Source organism: Balaenoptera musculus, chromosome 18, assembly GCF_009873245.2.
Source record: "Balaenoptera musculus isolate JJ_BM4_2016_0621 chromosome 18, mBalMus1.pri.v3, whole genome shotgun sequence".
NCBI lineage: Eukaryota > Metazoa > Chordata > Mammalia > Artiodactyla > Balaenopteridae > Balaenoptera > Balaenoptera musculus.
Window position 1 is genome coordinate 5,806,584 of NC_045802.1, and position 27,676 is coordinate 5,834,259.

General features: G+C 49.2%; 1 protein-coding gene across 1 annotated transcript in view; it reads right to left on the bottom strand.

The window, feature by feature from the left end:
* The window catches only part of FLT1 (fms related receptor tyrosine kinase 1), a 171,623-nt gene that overhangs the window by 11,655 nt on the left and 132,292 nt on the right, over positions 1–27,676 (bottom strand). Inside the window, exons 17-25 of the mRNA XM_036831571.1 lie at positions 22,920–23,052; positions 18,142–18,246; positions 14,588–14,701; positions 13,060–13,148; positions 9,024–9,180; positions 8,496–8,593; positions 7,640–7,762; positions 5,545–5,656; positions 3,927–4,026 (exon numbers count right to left, since the gene is read on the bottom strand). Coding sequence (XP_036687466.1) covers positions 3,927–4,026; positions 5,545–5,656; positions 7,640–7,762; positions 8,496–8,593; positions 9,024–9,180; positions 13,060–13,148; positions 14,588–14,701; positions 18,142–18,246; positions 22,920–23,052 — 1,031 coding nt within the window. The remainder of the gene's footprint in view (positions 1–3,926; positions 4,027–5,544; positions 5,657–7,639; positions 7,763–8,495; positions 8,594–9,023; positions 9,181–13,059; positions 13,149–14,587; positions 14,702–18,141; positions 18,247–22,919; positions 23,053–27,676) is intronic.

Here is a 27,676-nt window from a genome sequence, read left to right on the forward strand (position 1 = left end):
AGGCAGCTGGTGAAAGGAAGGAATAACCAGTTATGTGATGCACATGAGCCGGAAGCTAAAAATAAACCAGCTACTGGGAAGAAGTATGGCTGTTCCCAGAACTGAAATCTGAAAGGAGGGTCTTGTAGACACCTCTCAGCTGCATCATTATCATCCGGGTAATAATGACTTCGTGGGACGGTCTTATACATTGTCTTTCAATACTGGCCAAAGTCTCAACGGCAAAAAATACCATTCGGTAAAAACAATTCTAAGAGGCAGAACAGTGTGGTCCAGGTGTGCGTGTCCAAAGGCTCTGATTTAACCCCGGGATAAAATTCTAGGTACCCAAGGGGGTGGGAGCACCACGTGGTCTTCAGAACTTTCCGCGGGCACTGGTCTTCACAAGCAAACTCTCCTGATAGTTGGCTGGTGGAGCTGAGGTCCTACTTTCTGATAGGATACCTGCTTGCTGGGTACTTAAGTCTTTGTTTAGGGACAGGAGTTCATAAAGATCACATGTCTGAATCGCTAATTTTCCTCCATTTGTCCAAACTTCTGGCTCAAGACTCTTTTCAGAAGATGATTCTGGTTCCCTCCCAGATGTGTCTCATCTACTGGACCTGTCTGACCTAAATCCTAGGGGCGGGCTGTGGGTTGACTTGTTCTAAGAGCGGTGAGGGCCCTTGGGTGAGTGTGCTATGTGGGCCGGTGTCGGGTACCACTGCAATGGGGCTCAACTTATGGACACCAGGGAGGCTGGGACTCTGGGCTGTCGTCGCTGCTCTCTGGGGGACACAGGACAGGTCCCTTAACTCTCCCTGACCAGCAGTGCCTTAGAGTGAGGGCTCAAGGCACGTGCTCCATCCAGGCAACCCGGGCCAGCCTGCTAGCGACCAAAGGGCTAGAGTAGCATAAGACAGTCCCGTGTGGATCTCATATTGAGGTCCGTTTACACATCTTACTAATTTATTGAGATAGGTACAAAAATGCACGCTACAGAGGCAGGTGGTCACGAGACTCGAGTCTGGGATCCTCACCCCAGGGGCGTGAGCTGTGGCAGAGGCTGGCCTGTGTCTGCCTTACCTTGTCTGAGGCTCCCTTGTCTCTAGCAAGAAACAGATTCTTATCTAATAAAAGCTATCATAATCCTTAAAAAAAAAAAAAAAGAGATTCTCAGAGGCCATTGGAAGAACAGTAAATATATACACAGATATTCTATACAAGGCAGCCAAAGCAAGAAAGGCTTGAACCAGAAAAAAAAAAAAAAAAGGCAGGGGGGGGCCCTGAGAATAGGGAGCATTGGTCAAGCAGAGGCCCCAGGCTTATCCCGCCAGCATCACTTCACCGCTGATAGGCAGCTGGGGGGGAAATGCAAGGATGGTGAACAGGATTCTCCCAGCTTCCTCTCTGCTGAAACCAGCCGAAGGGACCACCTGCGACTATTGCTGTTTTCTATTTTGATTCTTGGTTTCTGACTTCTAGTTTCCACTCCTTGCCTAAAATTCAGTACAAATCATCTCAAACACCAAAGGAAAAGAAAAAAAAAATCAAAACATTCATTATTTCTTCCCTTATTGAAAGACATCTGATTAAACAGGCTCTGGGTGAGGAATTAGTGACTCACGTTAAAACGTTTTACATCACTAAGTAAACAGGTTTAATAAAAGAGACACCAGTTATACCCAACCCCACAGCCCTTCTAGAAAACAAGCCAGGGGCGAGGGGACTTGCGAGAAAAGCTTCCTTTCCAAGCTATCACCCAAGCTCCCAAGGGCACGCCAATTTAGACCAAGTTCAGGTCACAGAACCCTAGTTCTGAGAGCTGCCCTTCATCCTCACCAGGGCCTTCCCGCTGTTGGAACAAACAAGAAGGAAATGACCCATCAGCTTTCAAACACTGAAGGTTTGAATTCTGGACTTCTCAACAAATAATTCACAAAGCTGCTGCTTTCTTATAGTTTCTAAAATAAACTCCCTAGAATTGAGGAACCATCTGTCTTTCTATGGACTGGGGTACAAGTGCTACCTTCTATAAAGATTTGAAGGTTTGATAAAGTCCAAGTGAGTTTTGGGCCCAAAGTTGATGTGAGTTGTTTTAGACCAGAACCTGGATAAGAATTGGAGACACACCCTGCAGGTGTGTGTAGCGTGGTGTTGGGGGCTCTGGACTCAGACTCGGTTTGCTTGACTAATTGGCAAAGCGGCAAATCACTTAGGTGTTCTGTGCCTTGGTTTTCTCATCTGTAAGATGGAGATAATAACAGCACCCACTTTATAGGGTTGTTATGAGAATGAGGTAAATTAATATGTTAAAGTGCCTAAGGCAGTACCTGATGCTTAATAAGCACTAAATAACTAATAAATATTAAATGCTGCTGTTAATGACTGCAATCATTGTTACTGTTAGTCCCTGGGAACTTGCTCTTGTGATTTTCAGATTATATGAAAAGTCAAAGGAAATATTTAATTCAAAGCATGAGTGGACATATTAGACATTTCTTCTAAGGAACATGGGGTATATTCCTAATTTAACAGTTCTGTGATCTAGGGAGCTCAGTCCAGAGGACCGCCTTTAAATCTGTCTCCTCTCTACTTAGCTGACAAATCACGAGACTTCTCAGAGGCTTAGTTTCATCACTCATCCAATTCAGGTGAAAATTCCCGTCTGCCTGCCCCTCAAGCGGGCTTGGGTCTTCATACGAGACCGTGGCAGGGGGAAAACACTTAGAAAACTGTAAAGTGCAAAGTCATCTCATTTTAAACCAGACCTCCTGGTGTTTGCCCCTCTCCACCACGTAAAAGAAGTGAGCAATTAAGAACTCGCCTGCCTTTTAAAATCTCTCTGCAGTCCAGCGCAGGCCTGGGGCTAATCTAGCCGTGTCCCCAGCTCTCAGAAGGGCCTCGTGCTTTCCTGGTGAGGACACCACGTACGACTGAGAAGGCCAGGTCCCTTCTCCCCTCTGCACTCAGGCCGCTCCCCAGCCCTGCCTCCGTGGCCCGAGTCCCCCGACCTCCTGGTCCCGGGTCTGACCTAGCTTGTCTCTGGGCCATGGAGGAAAGAGAGGGCACTTTGGCCAAGCCCACGCTTCCTTCGTTCCCTCCGACTCCTCCCAAAGGCCGTCGAGGGGCTCCTGACGGCCCCAAGTTGTGGGGGTGGGACGGGGAGGGCCCCCTGTCGGTTCGGGAAAGGTGGTACCACCGCGAGCGTGGACGGGGGGGCGAGTCCTTGTCTAGCAGCCTGACAGAACCGCTGGGGTCATCACCTTCCTGCCCAGGCCTCAGGGCAAAACGCCCACAGAGCGTCAGGAAGACAGAGTCCGAGAGAGGCGAGCAAGCCCTTGCCCAAGGCGGACAGCCCTCACCACGGGCCTCCCGTCCTCCTAGAGCCACGGGTCCGAGCGGAGGGGCCACCGCCAGCAGCGGCCCCAGCCCCCCGCTCCGCACAGGCTGAAGGTGCCTCGCTGCCCACGCAGGCCTCTGGGGAGCAGGGTTCCTGCCCAGTCCGGACCCCCCTTCCTCTCCCCCACGTCTCCCCCTACGCTCCGGCCAGCCCCGCATGGTCCCCCCATGGTCCCGGCTGTGGCTGGAGGGCCGCTCAGCTGCGGAGCCCGCGGGCCCACTTCGTGAGCAGGCACGGGGTCCGGCCTCCACTTCCCGGGCGGGCTGCTCAGTTGTGGCCGGGCTCCTAGCTAGACGCTGCGTTCCTAACCTCGGCTCCCGGCTACGTCGGGGGTGGAGAGACGCCCTAGGCAGGGGCGGGTCCAGGACGTGCCGCCTCGCTTCTGGACGTGCTCCCGGCACGGCGGGGCCCCAGGGGGCCAGGCAGGGGCGACCTGGAGTAAGGAGAGCCCTCCGCATCTCCCGGGACGGGGGCTCTGAACGTCAGGTCCCCCTCCTGAGGCGGCCTGGCGGGGGGAGCCACGGGCGGGGGGGACGGGGCTCACATTTCGGCCGTGGCGTACTCCGGGGCCCGCATCCTCATGCCGTCCTTCAGGCGGCTGCAGAAGTCCTCGTCCATCTGCACGCCCGGGTACGGGGACCCGCCTGTACCAGACGACGGGAGAGAACACAGGGCACGTTAGGGCCTCAGGGCGCGAAACGCCCCGGGGGGCAATTCCGTGTCTGTTCCCTCCCTGCGAGGGGAGGGCTGGGTAGCGAACTCCCGGGGATGCGAACGGACCTCAGCGTACAGCGCAAGCCCCAGGGCAGCCCAGCGGATCCTTGCTGGCGACCCGCTTGGCCGGTCGGCGCCCTGGTGCCGGGTGTCAGATGCCCGCAGGCCGCTCCCGTGGCTGCTCTGGTCTGTTTGGTCAGGAGAAAGGGTGGCACCTGAGGGGTCCCTCCCCTCTCCCTACAAGGAACTCTGGAGAAAGCGCATCCTTTAGAGACTCGTTCCTTGAGTTAATGAGCTGCTGCTTAAAAAGCCAGCAGACTCGGAGGCAGCCACTGCTGGCTCACTCGCACCTCCCTGAGAATGACTTGAACCCACTACTTCCGTGTAAGGTTCGCACGGCACTGGGGGTCCGGTGCCGCGAGGGGCCCGAGGGGAGGGGGCCAGGAGCTCCGGGAGTGGGCTGGCTGCGGTGGGGCGGGGCCCAGAGGAGCCGGGACTTTGCCTTTTGCCAGTTTTCCTGGGCAGGGTCGCACGTAACCGGCCCTCTCAGGGGGATTGCTGGCTGAGGTAGGGCTCGGGGGCAGCAGGCCCTCCCGCTCTGCCCTGTTCCAGACCTCGAACCTAGTCTGTCTCAGCATTTGTTTGTCTGCACTTTCGAGTGATTGCTGTCAGGAGGAAGCAGCTGGGCGGCGTGCAGTGCTGGCCGTGTGTCACCGCGGGGCCACTGTGGCCGCCAAGCTGCTTTCAAAGACTGGAAGCAACAGGTGCCTGTCATCGAAAGCAGGGGAATGGTTTTCACACATTACAGGAAACCAGGGATGTTACTGGGTGACTTTTTATTTGCTCTGCAAGGCAAGTTTCTGGCAAAGTCCGAAAGACTCTTGGCTAGACCCGGCGTTTGGGAGGCCTCGCAGCATCGGTGCGTGTCTGCAAGCCGATGGGGGCTCCGGGCGCATCTGTGTGCTTGGGCGCCTTGGACAGGGCTTGCAGCCACCGCGGTGGGTGCTGGTGGAAGCAGGGTGAGTACAGCCAGCGTTCAGGCTGCTCATTCTGCATACACCAGTGTCCGGGGCTGGCTGTGCCGACCCCAGAGGCGCGGGTTGAGCTGTGTGTGTTGGGTCTTTCCTGGGAAATTCTGCGGGGAGGGGGGATGCGGGGAGGGAAGAGGAATGGGCGTTAGGAATCTGGGTGTTTGAGGAATTAGAAGAAGGGGGCCAAGGACAGGGAAGGAGTAGCCAGGTTGGCTGAAGATAAGCCTGACTGCAGATCTTACTCTGGTCAGACCTCATGCACGGCCCTACGGACATCTTTGCGGTCCAGGCACGCGTGCGCACGCCACTCGCCTGAGCCTACGTGGGTTTTAGATGCTGATCTGCCCGTGGACACTCAGCAGAGGGGGCGGACGTTCGGGTCTGGCCTGTCTGCTCTCGTCCTGCCCCCAGATTTACCTAAGGAGAAGATTTCCCACAGCAGTACTCCGTAAGACCACACGTCGCTCTTGGTGCTGTAGATTTTGTCAAAGATGGATTCGGGAGCCATCCATTTCAGAGGAAGTCGAGTCTAGAAAAGGGCAAGGGGGCCGTGAGCAGGAGGACGTGACAACAAAGCACATTCAACCCATGTGCCCATGGGGTCACCTCCCAGATAACATTTGGCCTATAAGTCATTTCCTAGAGCAGCTATGGCTTCCCAGCTTGGAGGAAACTCATAACATGCAGTGTTACACTGAAAGAGGGAGAGTTGTGTGCTATACCAATTCCTATGATGGCAATAGTTGCTCAGTAAGCCCTTCCTATGAGCCCAGCGTGTCCGAACTCTGACTCTGTAAGAAATCCTTCTCCCCACAGCAGCTCACACTCTGCAGGGACCTAGGAAAGAGTGATCTGAAGTAGGAGGCATCCTGAAAATCGATAATTTCCTGGAATTTTTCTTAAAAAGGATTTTGAAAGGCATTCCTATTTAAAAAAAAAAAAAAAAAAAAAAAAAGACGGGATTTAAAAAGTCATTGAATGGGGGGAGTCAGCAAAGGCACCAGAAAGAAGGGAGGTGATGGACAGTATTCAGGACACCATGTGGCTGGTTTTCAAGCAGGAACTCCAGTAAGTTAGGCCCTGCCACTTCAGAGGGATGGGGATTGACAGGGAGCCTGGGATAATGGAGAGACAAAGAGAAAAAGAGGGGGGAGGGCCAGGGAGAGGCTGAAAGAGACACGATGGACAGAAAAGAAGCACAGACTGACACAGGGGTAGATGCCATCTTTGCAAATCGGGGCTCTCAAGGAAAGCTTGTTGTTTTCCCTTTATAAAAAGAAACAGTGGGGCTGGGCTTCCCTGGTGGCACAGTAGTTAAGAATCCGCCTGCCAATGCAGGGGACATGGGTTTGAGCCCCAGTCCGGGAAGATCCCACCTGCTGCGGAGCAACTAAGCCCGTGCGCCGCAACTACTGAGCCTGCGCTCTAGAGCCCACGAGCCACAACTACTGACCCCGCGTGCGTACCTAGAGCCAGTGCTCCGCAACAAGAGAAGCCACCGCAATGAGAAGGAGCCCATGTACTGCAATGAAGAGTAGCCCCCGCTCGCCGCAGCTAGAGAAAGCCCACGTGCAGCAATAAAGACCCAACGCGGCCAAAAAAATTAATAGATAAATAAATGAAAGAAAGAAACAGTGGGGGACTTCCATGGTGGTCCAGCAGTTAAGACACTGTGCTTCCACTGCAGGGGGTGAAGGTTTGATCCCTGGCCAGGGAACTAAGATCCCACATGCCTCGCAGTGAGGCCAGAAAAAGAAAAAAAAAAGAAAAAAAACTGTGGAGAAGTGATTCTCAAAGTATAGTCCTGGGACCAGCTGAGGCACATTCTCAGGCTCCACCCAAGGCTCTCAGTTGAACAGGCTTTCCAAGTGATATGTGTGCTCGCTCAAGTTTGAGAACCACGACTGTGGAGTAGTCGTCAGGGCCCGGACACAGGCTTAATTAAGCCTTCAGGGTAAAGGCCAGAGAAGAGGGGGCACAGGAGGTCACCCGCAACAGCAAAAATAACACTATGCTCAGAGACAGGCGGGGAGGAGAGGCCCGTGTGAGCTGGCAGCGATGCTGGGTCTGAAGGCAAACCCGGGAGGGACGCGATTTCCTCCCCGGCAAGGTCATCCTGACGCCTGCCCCCGCCCTTCCTGAGATGTGTACACCTGCTGAATCCATCACCCGGGTTTATTTGAGGGGAAGAGTCCAGGCTGTTCTTCCCAGCGGCCCAGGGAACTCCCCCGGGGGTCAGAGGGGAGGGGACGCTGTGGTCTCCGCAGGGCCCACTGAACAGCGCTCCGGGGCCCAAAGGACAGGAGCCGAGCAGGAACAGGGGAAGGACAGGAGGAGGGGACCGTGGCCTCCCGGAGCCCCGTGCGAGGGCTCTCGGGTCCATGGTCCACACGGACCGTTCGTCTCCACAGAAAGCGCGTGCTGGTTTTCAGCAACCTCTGCCGAGGGCTTTGGTCTGTGGTTTGGAAATGATAGGCCCTAAATGAGCCCAAGAAACATCCAACTGACTTACATCTCCTTTTCTCACGTAATCGGGGTTCTTATAAATATCCCGGGCAAGGCCAAAATCGCAAATCTTCACCACGTTGTTCTCAGATAGCAGTATATTTCGTGCTGCCAGGTCCCGATGAATGCACTAGAATAAAGCAGTGGCATGATCAGTGCATGTCCTTGATCTCATCGGCTGATTTCCTGCCCCTTCTCAGCGTTCTCCTTCTGAACTCGGGGATCCATTTCGCATGCTTCCTTTACATGAAGGGAGCGGCTCCCCATGCAGGTGGCGTCGCCCCAAACGTGAAGCGCTTCTCTACCAATACAGACCCCTGGAGGCCCCCAAGTCGAGAGGGGCCCCGAATCCCCTTTGCTACTGTGTTGCAGGACAGCATCGGGGAAACAGAGCTGGCCATCAGGTTCTCCCGGGGAGCACGACTTCCCCAAAGCCTTTTATCCTGAGCTGCTGAGATCAGATCACGATCTAGCTGGAGTTTCCTGGGAGGACCCCACTGGGACGTATTAATAGATGCTCTCCCATGGGGTCGTGTACTCTGAGATTCTGGCCAGCTCTGAAGACATGCCAGAGGACGTTGTGGAGCACGGGTGCCAGGTTCATCTAGTCTGAAACCCAGCGAGCTTTTCCCCTGGAATTAAGTTCTACCTGCTGGTACCCAGGAGTCACTGTTCTCAAGCCTCCTCACTCATATCAGGACAAATTAAGTCGTGTGTTGTGAAGTTCACTCTACATTTAAGGACACACATACAAGTAAATACGAGGAAAAGTGGATTTTATAGCAAAGGTGTGTGTTTGCCCATGTGAACATCCACACGACCAGGCCTGGTGAAGAAGCAGAACAGTAAAGAGTGAGGCTGACCTTTCTGGAAGACAGAAACTCCATGCCTCTGGCCACTTGAAAACTGTAAGAAATCAGATCTTCCATAGTGATGGGCTGCTTGTAGAAATCGTCAGAATCTGGAAAGCATTAAAACCGTAACTGTTTGTAATGGCTCTTGTTATGCCACCAAATCCCAGTTTATTGGAACAATGTTAGCAAAACATGAAACAAACCAACAAGTAGATCAGAGTTCATTTTCGAGAGCCTTTGAGTTTCAACATGAATATCCGAGATTTTTCCAGGCCTCTAGCCCATTTTGCCCAAGCATGGGGGGCAGGGGATGACCCGTTAAGACAGAAAGGCCGGAGGGGAAACAGTTGTACAGTTCCCTGTCAAAATTAGTAACTCTGTAAATAATCTAAATTCAAATCTTATCTCCCCAGGACATTACGCTTCGAGTCTCCCACGGATGTTTATTAGGGTGATAAATAAGAAAAAAATTTCAGAGATGCACAGCATGCTGTAAAAATATCTCAGACTGTAGGACAGGAAGGAATTAATACCTACCCTCCTCTTCCTCAACATCACTCAGACTTTTATCTTCCTGAAACCCGGAGCTTGCGAAGCTCTCGCTGCTGGTGATACTATCTAGTCTTTGTTTCTCGCCCTGCTCCAGGTCTGGTTCCATTTTCTCTTTCTTAGGCTCCACGTGTAAGGCTGCATCCTTTAAGAGACCAAGAAAGACACAGATGAAAGGGACAGAACAGTAGCGGGGAGACCAGTCCCTCAAGCTGGCGCTCGCCTGCATTAGGAGAATGTCATCCGACAAAATGGATAGTAAATTAGTAGCCTGGCTTCCCCTGGGGTTGTGGAGTCAATTCTTCTCTTGACTGGGCTCCTTGACAGCATCTTGGGTAGGATAAAGGAATATCCGCAGCAGCTGCTATTTACTGAGAGCTTACTCGGTGTGAGCCAGGACACTAAGAATCTTTGGTACATTTTCTCTTTGAATCTTTCCAACAATTTTATGAAGGTAGTTCTTGCTTGTAATACACGAAGGAATAGGTTCAGAGAAGTCAGGTAATCAAAGTCACATGCAGCTAGTAAATGGCAAAGCCTGAACCCAGGTTCGGCCAACTCCGATCTATGCCCTTGAGCGCTTTTCCATACCGTACGCCATCTTGTGAAAGATGATATGGAATGACAGAAAAGGATCCCCAGTCAACTCGGGGCCTTTGTAATCCCTGGGAGGAGTAATGAGAGAAGGCTGCAGTTACCAATTTCTCTGGTTTCCTTGGAGAAGGAGGGAGCATGAACATTTCCTTTTCTCTCCTCCATTCAGAACAAAGATATAGTTTGATGCTAACAGAGGTAGAAAAGGCCTTTCACCCCGGACTGGGCCTCTAAGCCCTGGTGTGTATCTGGCTCTTTCATCGACCATGTGACCTTGAACAAACCACCTTGCTTTTCTGGGTTTCCTTTTTGTCATCGGAAAAGCTCTATCATCTTATTACGTTTTGACTCACGGGAAAGGAGTTGTTGATTCTGGGTGGAACCAGAAGAGATTTTTATCACCTTTTCGTAATTCACCTAATCACTGTGACACTAGAAACAGCACTCCCAGTGGCTTCATGACTCGACCGTGTACCTAGCTCAGTCCTGGCTAGGTGGCAATGCCAGACAGGGTCGGAGAGGGACTGGGGTTCAGTGGTGTCCCCCGATCCACCTGCCCGCTGGGGCAGGGCTGAGATTCACCAGGCTCCCCATCCTTCCTTGGCTTTTCCTGGAAGTGTCACAAAGTGGGAACGGTCCCTCCACTAGAGGGCGCCGTGGGAGCAAGCAGAGGACAGAGGCGGCTGCTTCAGCCTGACAATCCCTGGAAGCGTGGAGGGTCCCCGGCTCCTGCCCCCCCCCGAAAAGAGACCCTCCTGTGCCGCAGAAGGGGAGTTAGGCCTCAGAGTGAACCCCGACTGCCGTCCAGGTGACCTACCTGAGTGGAGATGGAGATCGTGACTCTTGCTTACTACGTGTCTCCGAGGCAGTTAGACTCGACTCTGCTCAGTGGGGGACAGAAATTTTATTTTCCACAAGACCCTTCCCGGGACAGAAGGCGGCAGCGGAAGGGGGCTGGCAAAGATGCTGGGGTGAAAAGGGCTCGAGTCCTTGGCGTGACTCCAAGGACCGTAACTCAGACTCCTTCACCCCCTTCCTGACTCCCAATCAACGGTATATTTAGTTTTGCTTGTTGGTAACCATTTCTGGTAAATGTTGATTTACTGAACTTTTTGGGACTCTGACAGAATACAGTGAATTTATTACAAATAATATTTAAAGATCCTAGTGAATTTACTTGGAAAATGAAATATCCCATTTCTGTTTAGCCATTTGGTTTTTCCTTTAGGTTCCAAATATGAAATACAGCCATGTGTTTTCCACGAAAACACTAAGCTCCACCAACAGGGAGGTGAATCATTAAATATAGCCAGAGAAGGAAGCAAGCTCTTCAAACAAAGGACGCACGAACCCAAACGTTCCATCCTGCCCGGGTCCCTGGGGTATTCTTGCTGGATTAGTTCTTCCTGAAGCCAGCCCAGGATTTCAGGACTGAGGAGACTTTGTCCTGCTCTCCGCCCAGGGCACCACTCTCCACTTTTTCTTATGTTTTTTCCCCTCTTTACCCAGTGCAGTGCATGGAAAAAGCACTGAAGGGGAGTCAGGAGAGCTGGGTTTTCTCCTCGACTTCACCTCTTGCCTTGTGTGTCCGTAAGGCCAGTCACTTGACTTTTCTGGGCACATCTGTAATGTGAGCGTGTAGGCTAGCTGATCACAAAGATCCCTTTCAGCTTCAAGATTCTCATTATTAGAGGGCATGGTTTAAAATTGGGAAAGTATGTTCTTGCGTACATGTTGCCAGTCTGGTAGAAAACCTGTGTCTCTGGTTGGATCAGGGGCTGAGAGAATGGGCCAGCTGTCCGGTGGGTCGTCTTTGTGTGCCACATAAGAATCTCACTCGCTTGACAGAGATAGGCATCATTCTTGGGGGTCGCATACCTTATCCGTCATACAGATCATATAGATCAGTGGCATTAAGTTAGACTCACCCAATCTTTCTATCTCAGTGGATCAATGATGATGATGATAATTAACATTTATGGAGTGATGAACGGAATTTGATTCAACAATTCTGTCAGTTGGGTTCTATTATTATCTCCATTTAATAAATGAGGAAACTGAAAGTTAGAGAGACTGAGTAACTTGCCCAAGGTCCCAGATTTCTTGAGTGGTAGAGACAGGATTTAAACCCAGGAAGTCTGATCCTGGAGTCTGAGTGCTTAAACCACCATGCTACATGGATTCATCACCTACACTGCTGATTACAGGTTAATAATGTCAAATCATTGTCTCGTGGGCTTCTCTAGTCCAGAGAAGGACAAAACACTGGTGAAATAGGTCACATTGGCAAAGGTTTATTAAACTCTCCTTCACTCAGTAATCCCTTTTGAACTTTGTTTGCCTTCAGGACTTGGACCCTTGTGTTCCTTTTATTATATAGCTTTATTTTAGTGGGTAAGGCTGGTTCAGTATGTGTATAGGGGTGACATGGGTGGTGAAGGTGTGGGGAAGTGGGAGAAAAGGCAGTAGGGAGGGAAGAAAACGATTTCTCTGGCCCCATCACTGTTGTTGACTATAAAGTCTCTCAGTTGACTGAGTCCTTATTTTCTCTAATCTAATAAATGGAAACAATTATACTTGCCATCATCTTTTAAGAAATGAGTGACTAAGTGATTTGTGCATGTCTGAGTATCTATGGAGAGAGAAAGAGACAGAGAGAAATTTATCAAGATGATTTGATATTTAGGTAGATGGCTGGTAAATTTTAATCTCTAATTATCACTGCCTACAGTGGGCTCGAAGATTCTCTGTGCTCACCCCAAAAAGAGTGTGATATATTAGCGTGGAAAGAAAAAAAATGTTTTTAAAGGAAAAAAGCAGAGATTGTGTTTTAAGCTCAGTCATTAATGGTATCGACTGAAAAAAATGCACAACGTAAAAGCTGTGAGTTGGGTTTATTCAGTGTCTTTCTGAGGACTGTAGCCCGGGAGCAGCCTCTCAGAGAGCTCTGAGAAATTGCTCTGAAGCGGTAGGGGGAGGTCAGCATATACGTGATTTTGGTGAAGAGGGGACGTGCATCCAAGCACACATGTTGGCAGAAGGTTGCTGCTAATTATGCAGAACAGGCATCTTAGTTAATGGTTTCGGGGCTTTTCTAAGTATGAGAAGATGCAAGAATCCAGGTTCCAAAAGAAAAAAAAAAAAAATTTTTTTTTCTCCTGAAAATATGTAACTATCTGAAGGCCTGTTCTGCTAGTTTTCCCAGAGCACAGAGCGCCTCATTCCTGATCTCCGCCCTGAACTCCTTTCAGGGTGTGTTAAAGGTCAGCGACTGCAGTGGCTCATGACTCAGTCCTTGCAGAGCTGGACGGATGGCTAGTGACATTCTTTAGTTGGCAATGGAAAAATATATTCTCTTGCTTTACGCTGCTACAGCCTAAATGGAAACTCACTGCTGTCTTGAAAAACCTCCAACCCCTGAGTTCCTTACCTTGTTGAGGAAGAATAAGGCCCGTTTGCTCTTGAGATAGTTGGATAGATTTCCGTGTTTGCAATATTCAACGATCACCATCAGAGGCCCTGCAGCCAAAACAACACATGCTCAACCACACCAAGCCAGCCAGCCATCTGCCAGCCATCAGCGGGCCTGAGAAACCGCAAACCAACTTGTTTTTATATTAGCGGGGTCTGGGGGATGCGACTTGGGGGTGAGAGAGGTTTTTTTTTTTTTTTCAACTGGACCTGAGAAGGGATTTACAAAAAAATACAAAAGGAAAAGGAGACAATTGATCGGGGGTCGGACTGGAGAAGAAGCAGGAAAAAAAGAGTAGGAGAGAAAGAACTGGGGGGAGGGGAGGGGAAGGGCCAAGGTCAGGGCTCTGCCTGTAACTGCGGGCCACCCTCTTGGCCCCTTGGCCTCAGGACACTGTCACACCAGCCCCTACCTCCCAGGTCCTGTCTGACCTGACCCCCCAGCTGCATGGCCACCTGGGGGTATCTGCACGGAGGTTGCCCCAGGGCTTGTAAGGTCTAAAGCAGGGATCGGCAAACTCATAAAGGGAAGAGACGGGAACTATTTTAGGCTTGTAGGCCACACAACTACTCAGCTCTGCCTTTGTAACCGGAAAGCACCTGTAGACGACAGTACAACCAAATGAGTGACCGCGCTCCAATCCAACTTTAGGAACGCACAAATTTGGGTTGCCTATCGTTTTCCCATGTCACAAAATATTCCTCTTCTTTTCCCCCCCCCCCCAACTACTAAAAACGGTCAAAGTAAGCTCCCAGGTTGACTGGCCATCGTTTGCCGACCCCTAGTCAAAAGAGGCAAGAGGGTTGGAAAGGAAACCCCCGAGCTGCACTGCGGGTCCCCTGGGCTCCCCGAAGGCGCCATCCCCACCGCTCACCCACTGGGCTCTAGGCCCACAGGGGGAAGAATGACTTCCGGTTCTGGGTCAGAGCAGAAGTGGCCCCAGAGAGGCTTCTGCACGTGGGCCCTGTCCTGGGGCATGCCGGGAGCACTAAAGGTGCCCTAGGGGAGGATGGAAAGGTCTGCGACTCCTCAGTCATAACACACCCTGTCCCTGCACTTGGCCCTCTCGGTACGGCCTGTCCGAAGGCCGTGTCCGCACCCCACCTCCTCCTGGGATCCTGCCAGGAGTGATTCCTTCCTCTGGATGAAGCTTCAAGGGAATGCTAACCTTCTGTGCATTTACCTTGGCTCCGGTCGCACTCCTCCCAAGTCATCCTGAGAAAAACGCCCTGCCCTTGACCTCGAGCCTGTGGAAGGAGGTCTCTAAGGGAGTCCTTCTGTTCAGAACCTTTAAGCCAAGTGTGCAGGCAAGCCACTTCCAGGATGGGAGCACCTTCCATCCACGGACAGGCTGCTTCCTCTGGACCGTTGCCAGGCCATGTGCCAGGAGGCGGGGAGGCGCAGTGTGGGAAGAAGGGCCGTGGGACAGAGAACTCGCCCAGGGCGTGTGAACCGGGAGAGGGGCAGGCCCTCCCTTCCCCTTTACCTCCTTGCTTGGTGCAGGCTCCCAGCAGGTTGACAACATTCAGGTGGTGGCCGATGTGGGTCAAGATCTTGAGCTCGGTCATCAGAGCCTTGTACTCACTGGCTGTGGCCCCCTCTGTGTGAGCAGCAAGGGAGAGTCAAGGCGACAGGACAATGGGGCTCTTTCCTCTGGGGCGGCCCTCCTGCCCCCTGTGTTTGGCAGCGCTCAGCCCTTACTGCATTGGCTTCCCCACAGTCTGCGGAAGGGCCAGCCTCCAGCCTGGATTCAGTCCTCCCACCCTCTTGAGCCAACGTGCTCTTGGTTACAGTGAGGTGCAGAGTGGTGGTGGGGTTAGTCACTGGACATTTCCTCTTGGTGGACCTCGTCCTGTTCAGTAACGTGCTGACTCGGAGCTGGGCACCCGGGGAGAGCGCCTTCCAAAGGCTTCCTTGCATCAGAACCAGGCCCAGCAAGAACTTTCCAGGCGGGGGATGATGATCCCACACCTCACCTCTTTTTCTCACTTGCCCTGCTTTGAGAAGTTACAAAGGAGGAGCACAAAGGGGCCTGCAAGGGCAGAATGGCCACTTCTGTAAACATCTTTGCCATGTGTTATTTTCTCTCTATAACCTTTTCCTCTCCGGAGTCTGCAGGGTTATCTCAAGTCATGAGGATCCATAAGCATCTGACTTCAACTTCATTCTCAGAGATAAACAATGTCAATCTAAGAATTAGCAGAGTCTAAAGCCTAAATTAAGTTTGTCTTGTCTGTTTGTTCTTATTGGTTAACTTCTAAGGCATTTAAAATTTTTTAATTATGTTTACAAGTAAAAAAAAAAAAAAGTCATATGAGCTTGCTGTAAACTATTTCAACAATATGATGTTTATAGAGTGAAAAGTGAAAGCCACCCCAACTCACTCACCTTTTTAGCAGTAACCATTGTTAATCATTTGGAGTTTCAGAGCTTTTTCTGTGCATTTATAAATATATGTACCCAATCAAAGGTCTTTTTTGTTTCCATAAATGGGATCATATATAAAAAGATAAAAGCAAATTTGATATATATAATTTGCTTTTCCCCCCTTTTAAATGTCATAGACTTTCCCCATTCTTTTAAATTGATTAATGGCATTCCTGACATTTAGACTGTCTACAGTTTTGTTTTGTTTTTGTTTTTGCCATTACACATATGCTGGAATAAACAGCCTGTGATCTTTGTACCCATGTGCAAGTATTTCTGCAGGACAGTCCTGAAAGTGGGTCGTGCATTTCACGTTGCATTTGTGCATGCGAAGGATGTGCATTTCACATTGTGGTAGATACCAACATGGTATTTCATAAGCACAAATCATTTTTTAATAATAACCAGATAAACTCTAGAAGCCTCCCAGTGGGATTCGGATTGGCTCACAGTAGATGCTCAACAAATATTTGTTAGACAAATAAACAGCATGATTATTCTTCTCATTTCAGACACGGGCTTAAGGCCCAAAAAGGTTAAAGGTTTTGCTCAAGGGCACTTTGAAAGAGCTTCTAACTCATGGCCTTTGTTTGACATTCTGCCTTTCCAGTTTCTCCTAGAAACAGATGGCCAACCAGTTTAAACAAGAAAGCTTGAATGAAAATAGTTTTTTAGGAATGTTATATAGTGGGTGATTTGGCAGTCTTTTTCAATCAAGGCTGATGGCTTAAAAAAAAAAAAAAAAGATAAGCATTTATACAGATACTACACACCCTTTTTCTGTATTGCATAGAACACATTCTCTGGCACTTTAAAAAAAAAAATTGCCAGTCAGAATTTCCCCCTCAAATTCATCCCTCCACGCATTGATGCCCCTTTAGCACAGAGGGAAAACCAGGTTCTTTTGCTCAGATTGTTCCATTTATAGGCAGGGGCATTGGGTTATCTTGGACCCACAGTAGACAAGCATGGGCAGCCGACTTGCCTCTCCTAGAGATGGTGTGTGGTAGTAAGCAGGGAGACAAAATTAGCTGAGGAAACAGATGCTTCCAGATTTAGTTTCAACTTATCTCAAGGCTGGATATACTAGCTTGCCTCCAGAACCCAGGCCAGGATCATTTTCAGGATTTTGGAGCAATGGATCATTTCTAGGAGGCTGGGCCTCTGCAGCCCTTCTGTAGCACTGAGGTGTGGGGGGGGGGGGGCGGGGGGGAAGAGCCTTGCACCTAAACCCTTACTTTTGCACTGCTGAGCTCTGTGGCCTTGCAGAGGCTGTTTAACCTTTCTGGGCCATGTTTCTTCATCTGCAAGTTGGGATAATAATATCTACCTCACAAAGGCTGTAGAGAGAAAAATAAGAAAAGTGGCAACTTCATGCGGTTCAAGCTACTAAAGTAAAGTACCTAGTCTGGTGCTTTCTCACATAGAAGACACGTTGATGCCTCTTCTCTTTAGAATCTGGGTGGGAGTGGGGTATGGGGGGGTGCTGGACTACAGGTATTCTCACAGAGATGCCCACCATCATCTGGGTAGCTCACCTTGAACAAGGCCTGCTTTGTGGATGCAAAGCTCTTTTCCTGGCTACTTTCAGAGTGGAACTGTGAGGTTCGTTGCAGAGTTTTATCAGAGCCTTCGCTCAACAGCCTTTTGAAGTGGAAAAATATTATTACATGGGACTTTTTCAATGACGGTGTCGCTGCTGGATGAAAATGAAGGCTTTGAAGTCTCCCTCAGCACATGGGCCTTTCTGCTGGAGCCTTTGCCAGCTACCTGCTTGGTTGGGCGCATAGCTTTCTATGCCTCAAAATCCCCTGGCAATATCTTAGAGACTTTGGAAAGCTGAAAATTGCCCATTGGGTTTTCAGTCCTGTTTCTTTTTGGTTTGGGAAGCTTAAAATGCATTGAAGTAACATGACAATTTCATCACAGTGAAGTATTTTCTACGCTTTAAAGGACCTATGAGTCTTGGAGATGTTTGGTTGACGTGACTTTCAGTGATTTTTCGTTTTCACTCTGTCTTAGGGTGCTGGTCATAAATCACCGTGTGCTTCACAGGGTGATAGTATCTTCAACATAGGAAGATAGTTTGTTGTTTTCGGTTTTGTTTTGTTTTGATTTCTAGAGAGGAAATGTTTAATGGGTGGGACTTGACACTACAAAATAGCCTGAAGTTCTGACCAACTGAACTGTACTAGCTTCATATTCTTACTTTACAGTGAGGTCCAGCCCCAGCTAAGCCTTTGAGATTTATGACGTACAGCTAAGTTGCCATCATAACGCCATAGTGGATCATTCCAAAACTTCGTACCTGTGGTTCCTGTGGGCTTAAGTCCCTGGTAGTCTAGAAGTATCTGAGATGTGGTAGGAGAAAGATCTCTGAGGAGACGGAAATCACTTTCCCGTGGATAATGCTGGACTGTTTCCCTTACAAGGTTTATTCTGAGCTCTTGCTGGTCTCATCTAAAGCTCCAGAGGTCAAGGGGCTTCCAGCAGAAGCAAGTTTTGTGGCCAGAGCAGAAGTGGCTTCTGTCTGTTCCTAGGCCACACCCAACTTGTGCCAGCATTTAGGGAACGTAATGGGTGAGCTGAAAGCCAAACTTACACCATCCATACCTTTCAGCATTTTTACAGCCACCGTCCGGCATGTAGGTGATTTCTTAATGCCAAAGGCAGATGCTTGGACCACTTTTCCAAAAGCCCCTCTTCCAAGTGATTTGCCTACAATGAAAAGAAGACGTTGGTTTGTTTGCCAAGCCAGCAGGGTGAGTTTAAGTCTTTTTTCAGGAAGAAAGGGTCTTTTCCCTGTGTGTGTATGTGTGGCATGTAGCTCTGAATGGAATCTCCAATGAACTGACCCCAAAAGGGTCAGGACACATTTCTGGGGTATCTTCCTTTCAGCTCTTTATTGTGCTTCTGCGTTGCCCTCATCCTTCACAGCTAGGCTAGGCCCCTAGAAGGCATTTGGTGCAGGTGGATGGCCGGTTTCCTCTTTTACAAAGTCCTTCTTGTGGGGAGAGGCTACGACATCCTGAGTGGTGTTTTCCATTGTTTAATAACATTATTACCACAAAAATTTCCCTGTGTTTAACCTAAGCCCCTTTTCTTGCCACTTGAGCTTATTTCTTCTGATCTGTTTTCAGCAAAGGGAGGAAACTGAGAAGAAGGGGGGTTACTGCTGTTGGTTACAATGATGCTTCAGAGCTACCAAAAAATAATTAAGTCGTTTCTCAGACTTCCTTGCCAGGCAAGATATTCCCAGTATTTCCAACGTGTCTTTACATGATGATTATAAATCTTCATGGTTCAAAACATGGGCCTATCAACCACTGGTAGTAATTTGTTTCAACCACAGAGAGATGGTTGCCAAATGCAAATAACAGAGTGAGGTTTCACTCACGGTACCCTGTATGTTATGTCGTAATGACTGTTAAACACTTTTTTTTTTTTTTCCCTCACCCTTGAATGAGACAACTTCACTCAAAGGGGCAATGACCATGTCTGAGTCTTCCCAGAACTTGGCCTGGTGCCTGGTGCATCTGGGTCCCCTGTGTGTTAGTGCAGAACGAATAGTCGCGTTTGGGAATTTGTGAGATGCCAGCAGCAAGTCTCATACAGTCCTGGGTAAGCAGAGGGGCCCGTGAGATGCGCACCTGAACGGCGCACAGAGATGAGGAGGGACCGCCCCCGCCCCCAGAACGCCTCAGCCGCCTTTTCCATCAGGGCTTCCCTCTCCTCTGCCAGGAAACAGGTTGCTGAGCACAACCTAGAGAAACTGTACGCTCAAGCATGATACGGCAGAAGAAAGAGTGAGCCAAAGAAGTCGCCTTTTTTTGGTTCTTCTGGCGGCAGGTGGGGGGGTGTTGGAAAGCCACCAAGATGCCTCTGGTCAAAAGTCAGTCCTGGTAGGGAGAGGGTGACTTCCACACAGAGCCTCCAGTTCCAGCCAAGTCCTCTTCCTCAGACTGTTCTGATAATGTGCCTTCAGTGAGCCAACTTTCCTTCCTTCCTTCTTTCCTATCTTCCTCATGCGCCAATCCCTTCCCCCAAAGGACACAGTTTGTTGTTTGTGTTTTAAGATTCCTAGAAAATTGGTAATGAAGCTTTCCTGCCTCCTCATCCTATTAGAAGCTTTATACTTCTGTGCGCAACTCCCACCCACCACCCACCCGAGGTCACGTCCGGTGAGGAGGTGGAAAGAGCTCCGTCCCCAGTGACGTCAGCGGCGTCTCCCCGCCTGGGTCTCACGGGGACGCGCTCTGCGTTAGGAGGAGACACTGGTGAAACGACACGCTTCCCCTGGTCAGATGTGCACCTGTCGTGGCTGATCAGGTCATCCTCCCAGAGCATGCTCCATGGATGGGGGAGAGTCCCTGCTCCCTTCTTCAGATAAAAACATCCAAGAAATAGCAAAGTCAGGAGTTCTCGTTTAAATGAAAGAGCCTCCGGTGGACCCTGAAATCACGTATGGAAAGAACACTGGCAGATACCTTCTCCAGATTGTAAAAATAGGTGCACTTTGGTTAGAGGCTTATCCCTTGCTTTTGTAGGGTAAAAGAACACCTTTTCTTCTGCGTTGCCTTCTACCCTCTAATGTGAAAAGTGTCCTGAGTCTGAGACAGATGAAGGGCATCTCTGTCTTGGGACAGCTGTCCACAGAGTCTGCAGACTCCTCGCTTGGGGCAGGCGACGTCCTTTTCCTTTCCACAGCTTCAGCCCCCGTGCGTTCCCTTCTTAGCCATCACACAAAACACTTCATTTTGACAAGTGTTTGGGGACTTTGCTTTGACCAGTGAGAAGGCGCTCGTACTCACTAGACTTCCCTGTCTTTTCATTCATTCTCTTGGAAGCTGACTGCCGCCTCGAGCACGGCCAGAAGCTGTTACGGGCTCTTTAATCACCTGGCGCAGTTGCGATCCTTTGGCAGATCTGCAGTTCCAGGGTCACGGGAGCCCCGTCACACCGGACTCGATCTTGCCTGATCCTTCTTTTCCCTTAAAATCCTCCTTGGTGTCACCTAAATGCCACTAGCTTGGAAAAGCGCTAGGTCATTGTCATACCACGAGAGGATATTGGAATCTCCTCCGAGAGTGACTGGCCAGGGTCCCTGGGACACGGTGGGGAGAGTGCAGGGTAGCCCGGGGCTGAGTCCCTCTTGGGCATCCAGGGCTCATCTGACACTAGGCAGCACCATCCACTTGCCAAATTCCACACTCCATGTGTGGTTTCCCATGTTAGGTAATCCTGACTTTATTTTCCAATGGGAAGATGCATTGTCAGGCATTATCCCAACTTCTGTGATAAATGCATGGAAGCGGAATTCTCGCCCAGGTGGAGTGAGGCATCTCTAACAAAACAGGTTTTTTTTTTCGTTCTGGATTTCAGGAATTTCAATGGTAGCAACACCTTTGACCCAAACGCTCACTCTGTCTATCAGGTGCTATCAATTCTGACTTCTGTCACCAGGGCTGCGAGTCGTAACCCGGAGTACACTCAGCTGAAATCAGAAGCCGTTCAGTCTGTGTATTTCTCTACGTTTGTAACTCACTGTAACTCTGCCCATCAAACCAGCTTTTCCTCTTCATCCATCCAGACATAATTTTGATTACTTTCAGTTGCCAGACGTTACTTCAGATTACTTTCTGTCATGTATTTGTTTTTTAAGCCAAATAAATCTTGGGCCATAGAGTAGGACAAGGACGCCTCTGGCCCTTGCAGCCACACTGCATTGAAGGGCAGAGTTAGATGATTTGACCCACTTACCCTCATCCGTCAAAGACACTCACATGTACATTAGCCGAACCATAGCATCTGGCAGCTCCGGCAAGGAAAAGAACCAAAAGATCTTCAGCAAGGAGACTCTTCTGAAATGGGATTCTCTAAACTCACAGAGCCCCAGGGGAATTCTGGTAGAAGGGTTTGCATTCTCCCTTGATGTGCCGTCAAGGATCACAATGGTACTAGGCCAAGGAATGAAGAAATGGGACAGAAAGCTCGCGTTTCCTATACGGAAAGACGCATGTCTGCTTGTGACTAATAACTCTGGAAAGCAGTGTGGCCCGAGAATGGCTTACGGTTGTGGGAAAACTATCCCATGTTCCCTGCCAAGGTCACTGGCGGGGTGGGCTGGGCCAGCTGCCATATAATTTAGACTTGCAGAAGGAACTCATCTTGTGTGCCACCTGCCCTGAACTGCTCTAAATTTAGTTGATTTCCACACCCCCCCCCCCCCCCCGCCGTCGGCAGCCACTGCTGGCTTTTGCCTGTCTCTCCAGCCTTTTACTGATTTCTGATTTTCTTCCCCAAGCCAAACAGCAGGCACTCTTGGGGCCAAGTCTTCTTTCTCATGGAGGGAGAAATGTAAGTGGAATCATTTCAAGGCCCAGGAGAACAACAAGAAAAGCCATTTCTCCCTCTCTGTCCCCTCACACCCCTACCCCAATATGGTCTGCATGTGGAGGAGGGGGGCCACGCGAGTGAATTGGAACAACAGGTTCTTCGGGCAACAAGCTCCGCTGGCTCCGTGATCTCTTTTCTTCGTTCCAAGTATTAATGATTCTGGCACACATAGGAGAGAGTGGAAAACCTTCAGAAGCCACCGTCCAAATATCTGGGCAAGAGTGTCTGAGGCTCCTGTTGTTTTGTAGCACCATGGGCTGGAGGCTAATTTGCATTGTGCCGTCTGAGCTGGAGGAGCTTGGGGGTAAGCTGGAGAGAAAGCACGTTGGCCCGGTGTTTACAGCGTCCCTGTTACCTAGAAAACAGCAATCCTCCCTCTTCATAAATGACACGTAAATGACCCCCAGGGGCTTTTTTCTCTGTGTGGACATTTCAAACACCCAGGGAAATTCAAAGCATGTAATTTATAGATTCGTGCAGAGGGGGTTTTGGTCCTCAGGCTTGCAGAGCACAAACTCTCTCACCATCTATTTGGTTTTACTGCACCTCCTCATCCTGAATTGTGTTCTACGTCACCGATTTCTCATCCACAAAAATTTCGTTATTTAAGAGTGTCTGTACTTGTAAGACTCTGCTGGAACTACGCTCTCCCCTTCTCCTCCACTTATCGGCTTTTACAGCTGTGTCCTTCTCCCTTCGAGGGGACAGACTCAATGCACCTTTGCATCCCCAGCACCTAGACGAGCATCTGCTGCTCGGCGAAGGTGCTTAATAATTGTTGAAAGAATTAACAGGTGCTGCCTTGTGCCCTTGACCTTCTGTCCTAGGATTCTAGAGAATTCTTTACCTCTGTGTCCATCTCCCTTGCTGGTTTGTGAGCAGCTGGAGGGTAGAATCCCGAGTCCAGTTGACTTCTGCGTCCCTCAAAGCGCAGTGCTTTGCAAGTAGTAGGTGCTCGGTTATGGGTTTAGGAATCTGCGGAACAAATACTTTACCCAGTTTAAGTCTCTCCCGGGCAAACTCCCACTTGCTGGCATCGTAAGGGAGCCGTTCGCACTGCTCATCCAGGGGAACTTCATCTGGGTCCACGATAATCGATAGGTAGTCAGTTTTAATCTCGGAAGAAGACTGAGAAATAAAGAGATCTCAACGTCACCAAGAAGGAAACAACTTTAAAAACCCAGATATCCAAGAAACAACACTTGGCAACATCGGCTGCTATTTTGGTTCGTTGGGTTGAAACCACGTGGTGGGGAACAGGAAGGACCCTCCGCCTACACATAGACACATCACACGTGAGCGTGCAATTTTCATCAAGCAACCCCTCACTATTCCCACAATGCATTTCGGCGGCACCCGCTCCACCGTCCTGTCTCAGACCAAATGCACTCAGATTCTGCTCTGATATTATTGCTTGTTCTTAAACAAGCAATAGTCCTCTGAAAAAATGCAAGGCATTTTAATAAAATCATTCCAAACTGTGACTAAAAATAACTTTCCATGACCATTCTCCACATGCAGGAATACACATGACAGATGAGTCAACGGTGGGGTCCATGACTGTGGCTTTTCTACATTTGCAAGAAAGGCCAGAGGTGGCAAAGTAAACCCAGGATCCCTGGGATGGTTGAGAGGCACATTTCACGTGAAGTGTTTTAAATATACTCAGAAGGCCTGGCCCCTTAGGTGCTGCAGCAACCTGAAAAGACTATAGTGAGATTAGTATAAGATTTTCCTGGCGGAGTTTAAGAAAAAGGGTTCTGAGCTCAGCACTTGACAAACACTGAAAAGTCAGCACTTCTGAAAGAATAAAATCAAGGAATCCACCGACAAGTAGGCAACACAAGTTTCCTGGTGACCAAAATTTTGTGAGTCCCTGTTCAGATGCATTGGATTCATCCAAACTGTTCAGTTTGAATTTGAGTATTTATATTAAAATTCATGCAAAATGCAGACTTATTCCATATATTGCAAGTTCATGTTTACCATACATTACTGTGACTCAGAAGCAGGAAAAAGATAAAAATTTTAAAAAGGAAAAATGTACAAAAAGGAAAAAAAAAAAGATTTATCTTCAATAAGAAATAGAAGTTGATTATTTCAAAGGCCAAGGGGTGAGACTTACACACAGTCACATCCCAAGTTCTTTTGGCCACTGGTCAAATAAATAAGGTGGCATCTACCTTCTAGTGCTTGTTTTATCTTGGTAATGCAAGTTAAGCCCAGAAAACACCCTTTATTTCAGATCATACGTAACTGGTTTTACATTTAGTGTCTTAGGTTCACATTAAGGGGTGATGCCCTGTTAATATTAATTAATTGTAGAATTGACTGCATTTCTGTGGGCAGGACAGACGGGAAGTATGTTTGCCTATATGTGCTAGGTTTTGATAACTCTTGCGTAGAAGTTATGTACACTTCACTTAAATGGGTTTCAGGCCCTTCCTTTCAAAGCACTTCCCTAAACAGGATCAGAGTTCAGTAGAGAAGATGAACCTCTCCATCCACCCGATTTCACACCCGCCCACATTCTTCGGCCCTGACTCACCCCGTTCTGGGCTGTCACAGCTCACCTCATCCATCACTTGCAATCTGTCTCTTTCTCACAAAAATTATCACTAAAATGTGTGACAGATAGCTCAAGGCAGGAAGATTTGCCTGGCCTCCACGAAGAGTGGAAAATGGAGAAAGATAGGGAGCACGTTTGTCACGAACTGCGATTGCCAGTGGTGTTAGACTGGAGGGCCCCAGCCTGTCAGACACTCGTGCGAGCCTGTGCGGCCTGAGAGGAATATCAGTTCCTGCGCTAGAGTGCTGGGTGTTCATTAGTGCTCACTGCTGGAAGAGGTTTTATGACTCGAGCTTTCAGTGTCTGCTGTAGCCACGGCCATGAGAAACGGTCTCCAGTCTTCCAAGAGCACGGGAAGAGCTGGAGTCCAGCCAGGGACAGCCTGGGTCCTGCAGGGAGTGAGGGAAGGTGGGCAGGGGTGACGGAGGCGAGGGAGCTGCCCGTGAAGGCGGTCTTCCCACAGGGCACCTGTGGAATCTGTGCTTCATCTCAATAAGGCGGATGAGAGGAAACACCCAACAGGCCTTCAGGAAGGGCTTTGAGACGAGTATGAAAGTAGAATCTTGGTTGACAAATATTTATTCCTTCAATTGACATTAACACCGAGCAGCCACTAGGTGCTTGGCGTGGAAATTGCACCGCCAGGCGCTTCAGAGCCCAGGTTCTGAATTTGACAGCCTGGATTGGAATCGGACCAGCATATAACCTTGGGGAAGGTGCTTAACCTTTTTAAGGCTAGTTTCCTTGTCTGTAAAATAGTGATGATAATGGTACTTATCTCATAGGGTTGCTGTGAATATCAAATGAAATAGTCCACGTAAAGCAAGTACGGCCTGGAGTATGGGAAGTATGAATAAATGTTAGCTTTAGTTGTAACACTGGCCTATGCAGGGTGAGGATAAAAAGAGAAAATACAGGGCTTCCCTGGTGGCGCAGTGGTTAAGAATCCACCTGTCAAGGCAGGGGACACGGGTTCGAGCCCTGGTCCGGGAGGATCCCACATGCCGCGGAGCAACTAAGCCCGTGCGCCACAACTACTGAAGCCCGCATGCCTAGAGCCTGTGCTCCGCAACAAGAGAAGCCACTGCAATGAGAAGCACGCACATCGCAACAAAGACCCAATGCAGCCAAAAAAAATAAATTTATAAAAAAAAAAAGAGAAAATCCAGCCCTTATCAGCGAGGATTTACTCTGAGGTTGGAGAAATCGTCTGGAAATAATTCCTGACACCTTGCTCCTCCTCACCTCCTACAACCAATTACTTCTCAAATTCTATAGGCATCCAGTTACTGATATGATACTTTCTTGCTCTCATCCTTTTATTGACGTTAAAATTTCCTAAATTTTTAGAAATACAAAGGACCTCTTCAATTTAGTCCCAGTTTGCCTTTCCAGTTTTATTTCCATTAGGCTCCTCTATGCAAGGTAACCAGACTCCTTCCCTAACCTGGGGAGTGGGCAGGAGTTCAGGTGGGCTGTGTCTTTCTGCTGCTTTTCTTCCAGCCACAGCCTTCAAAGTCTGCCTCTAAGCTGGGCTTTCTCAGAAGTTTTTCTCCCCCTCTCCTCCTTTGAACTCTGTAGTCTTTGTACCTCCCTTACAGATTTGGCAAGTTTTGCTTTTGTTAGCTCTGTTTCCCTATATGATGTATCTCCCCTTTCAAAACCCCATTGTTTAACTTTCCTTTCCTTCGAAAGCAGTGGCCTTCATTGTCACGTCTCAAAGCCAATCACTCCGTACAACAAAAGCCTGATGTTACTTACTCACCGTGGAGGAGGGCTGCCATCCCACATACCAACACTGTAAAGTACACCTTCCTGGTTCTGAATAGCAAGTCTAAGGTCAAACAACCTGGGTCAAAACTCAGCTCTGACTCTAACTAGCTTAGTGACTTTGGGCAAGTTACTTAACCTTTCTAAGCCTCAGTTTCCCTCTCTATAAAATGGGAATAATAGTATATTTACATCTTTGTGTTTTTTAAAGGATTAACTGAGATACAACATAACGAACGTCCCACAAGGTGCCACAAAGACCTGGCACATTAATAAGGGCTAATAGGGACTTCCCTGGTGGTCCAATGGTTGGGACTCCGCACTTCCACTGCGGGGGGCGTGGGTTCAATCACTGGTCGGGGAACTAGGATCCCACATGCCCTGTGGTGCAGCCAAGAAAAAAAAAAAAAAGCTTTCTAATAAGGGCTAATACATCTCTAGAAATTGAGGAGGCCTCCTTGATACCTTCCAAGTCCTGTTGATTTTATCTCCCAAATATCTCGACTCTAATCATTTAGACTAAGTGACCATCATTTCTTTCTTTTTTTTTAAGTTAAATTATTTATTTATTTTTGGCTGCGTTGGGCCTTCGTTGCTGCACGCTGGGCTTTCTCTAGTTGTGGTGAGCGGGGTCTACTCTTCATTGAGGTGCGCGTGCTTCTCATCGTGGTGGCTTCTCTTGTTGTGGAGCACGGGCTCTAGGCACACAGGCTTCCATAGTTGTGGCATGTGGGCTCAGTAGTTGTGGCATGTGGGCTTCAGTAGTTGTGGCTCATGGGCTCTTAGAGCACAAGCTCAGTAGTTGTGGCGCACGGGCTTAGTTGCTCCATGGCACGTGGGATCTTCCCGGACCAGGGCTAGAACCCATGTCCCCTGCCTTGGCAGGTGGATTCTTAACCACTGCGCCACCAGGGAAGTCCCTCTCTCTCTTTTTTTTTTTTTTTTTTTAATATTTATTTATTTGGTTGCACTGAGTCCTTAGTTGCAGCTCGCGGGCTCCTTAGTTGCGGCATGTGGGATCTAGGTCCCTGACCAGGTTTCGAACCTGGGCCCCCTGCATCAGGAGTGTGGAAGTCTTAACCACTGCACCACCAGGGAAGTCCCGTGACCATCATTTCTGACTTGGACTACCAAGGTCTTCTGCTAGGTTCTTCTCTATTCACTCTTGCCCACTCTGGTCCTTTCTCCTTATACAGCTGAAATCATCTTTCCAGACACAGATCTCTCACCCTTACAAGCACCCACCTTTGCTTAACCTCACCCCTTCAAGGCTTCCTCTCACTTCTAAAACACAGAGGGTGTTCCTTCCCGCAGCTTACAGGGCCCTGCCTGGGCAGCCACCGCAGCCTCTCCTCTCCTTTCCTGCGCCCCCTTGTCTCTCATCCCCACCTCTTCCCTGGGTCAGTCTCTCCT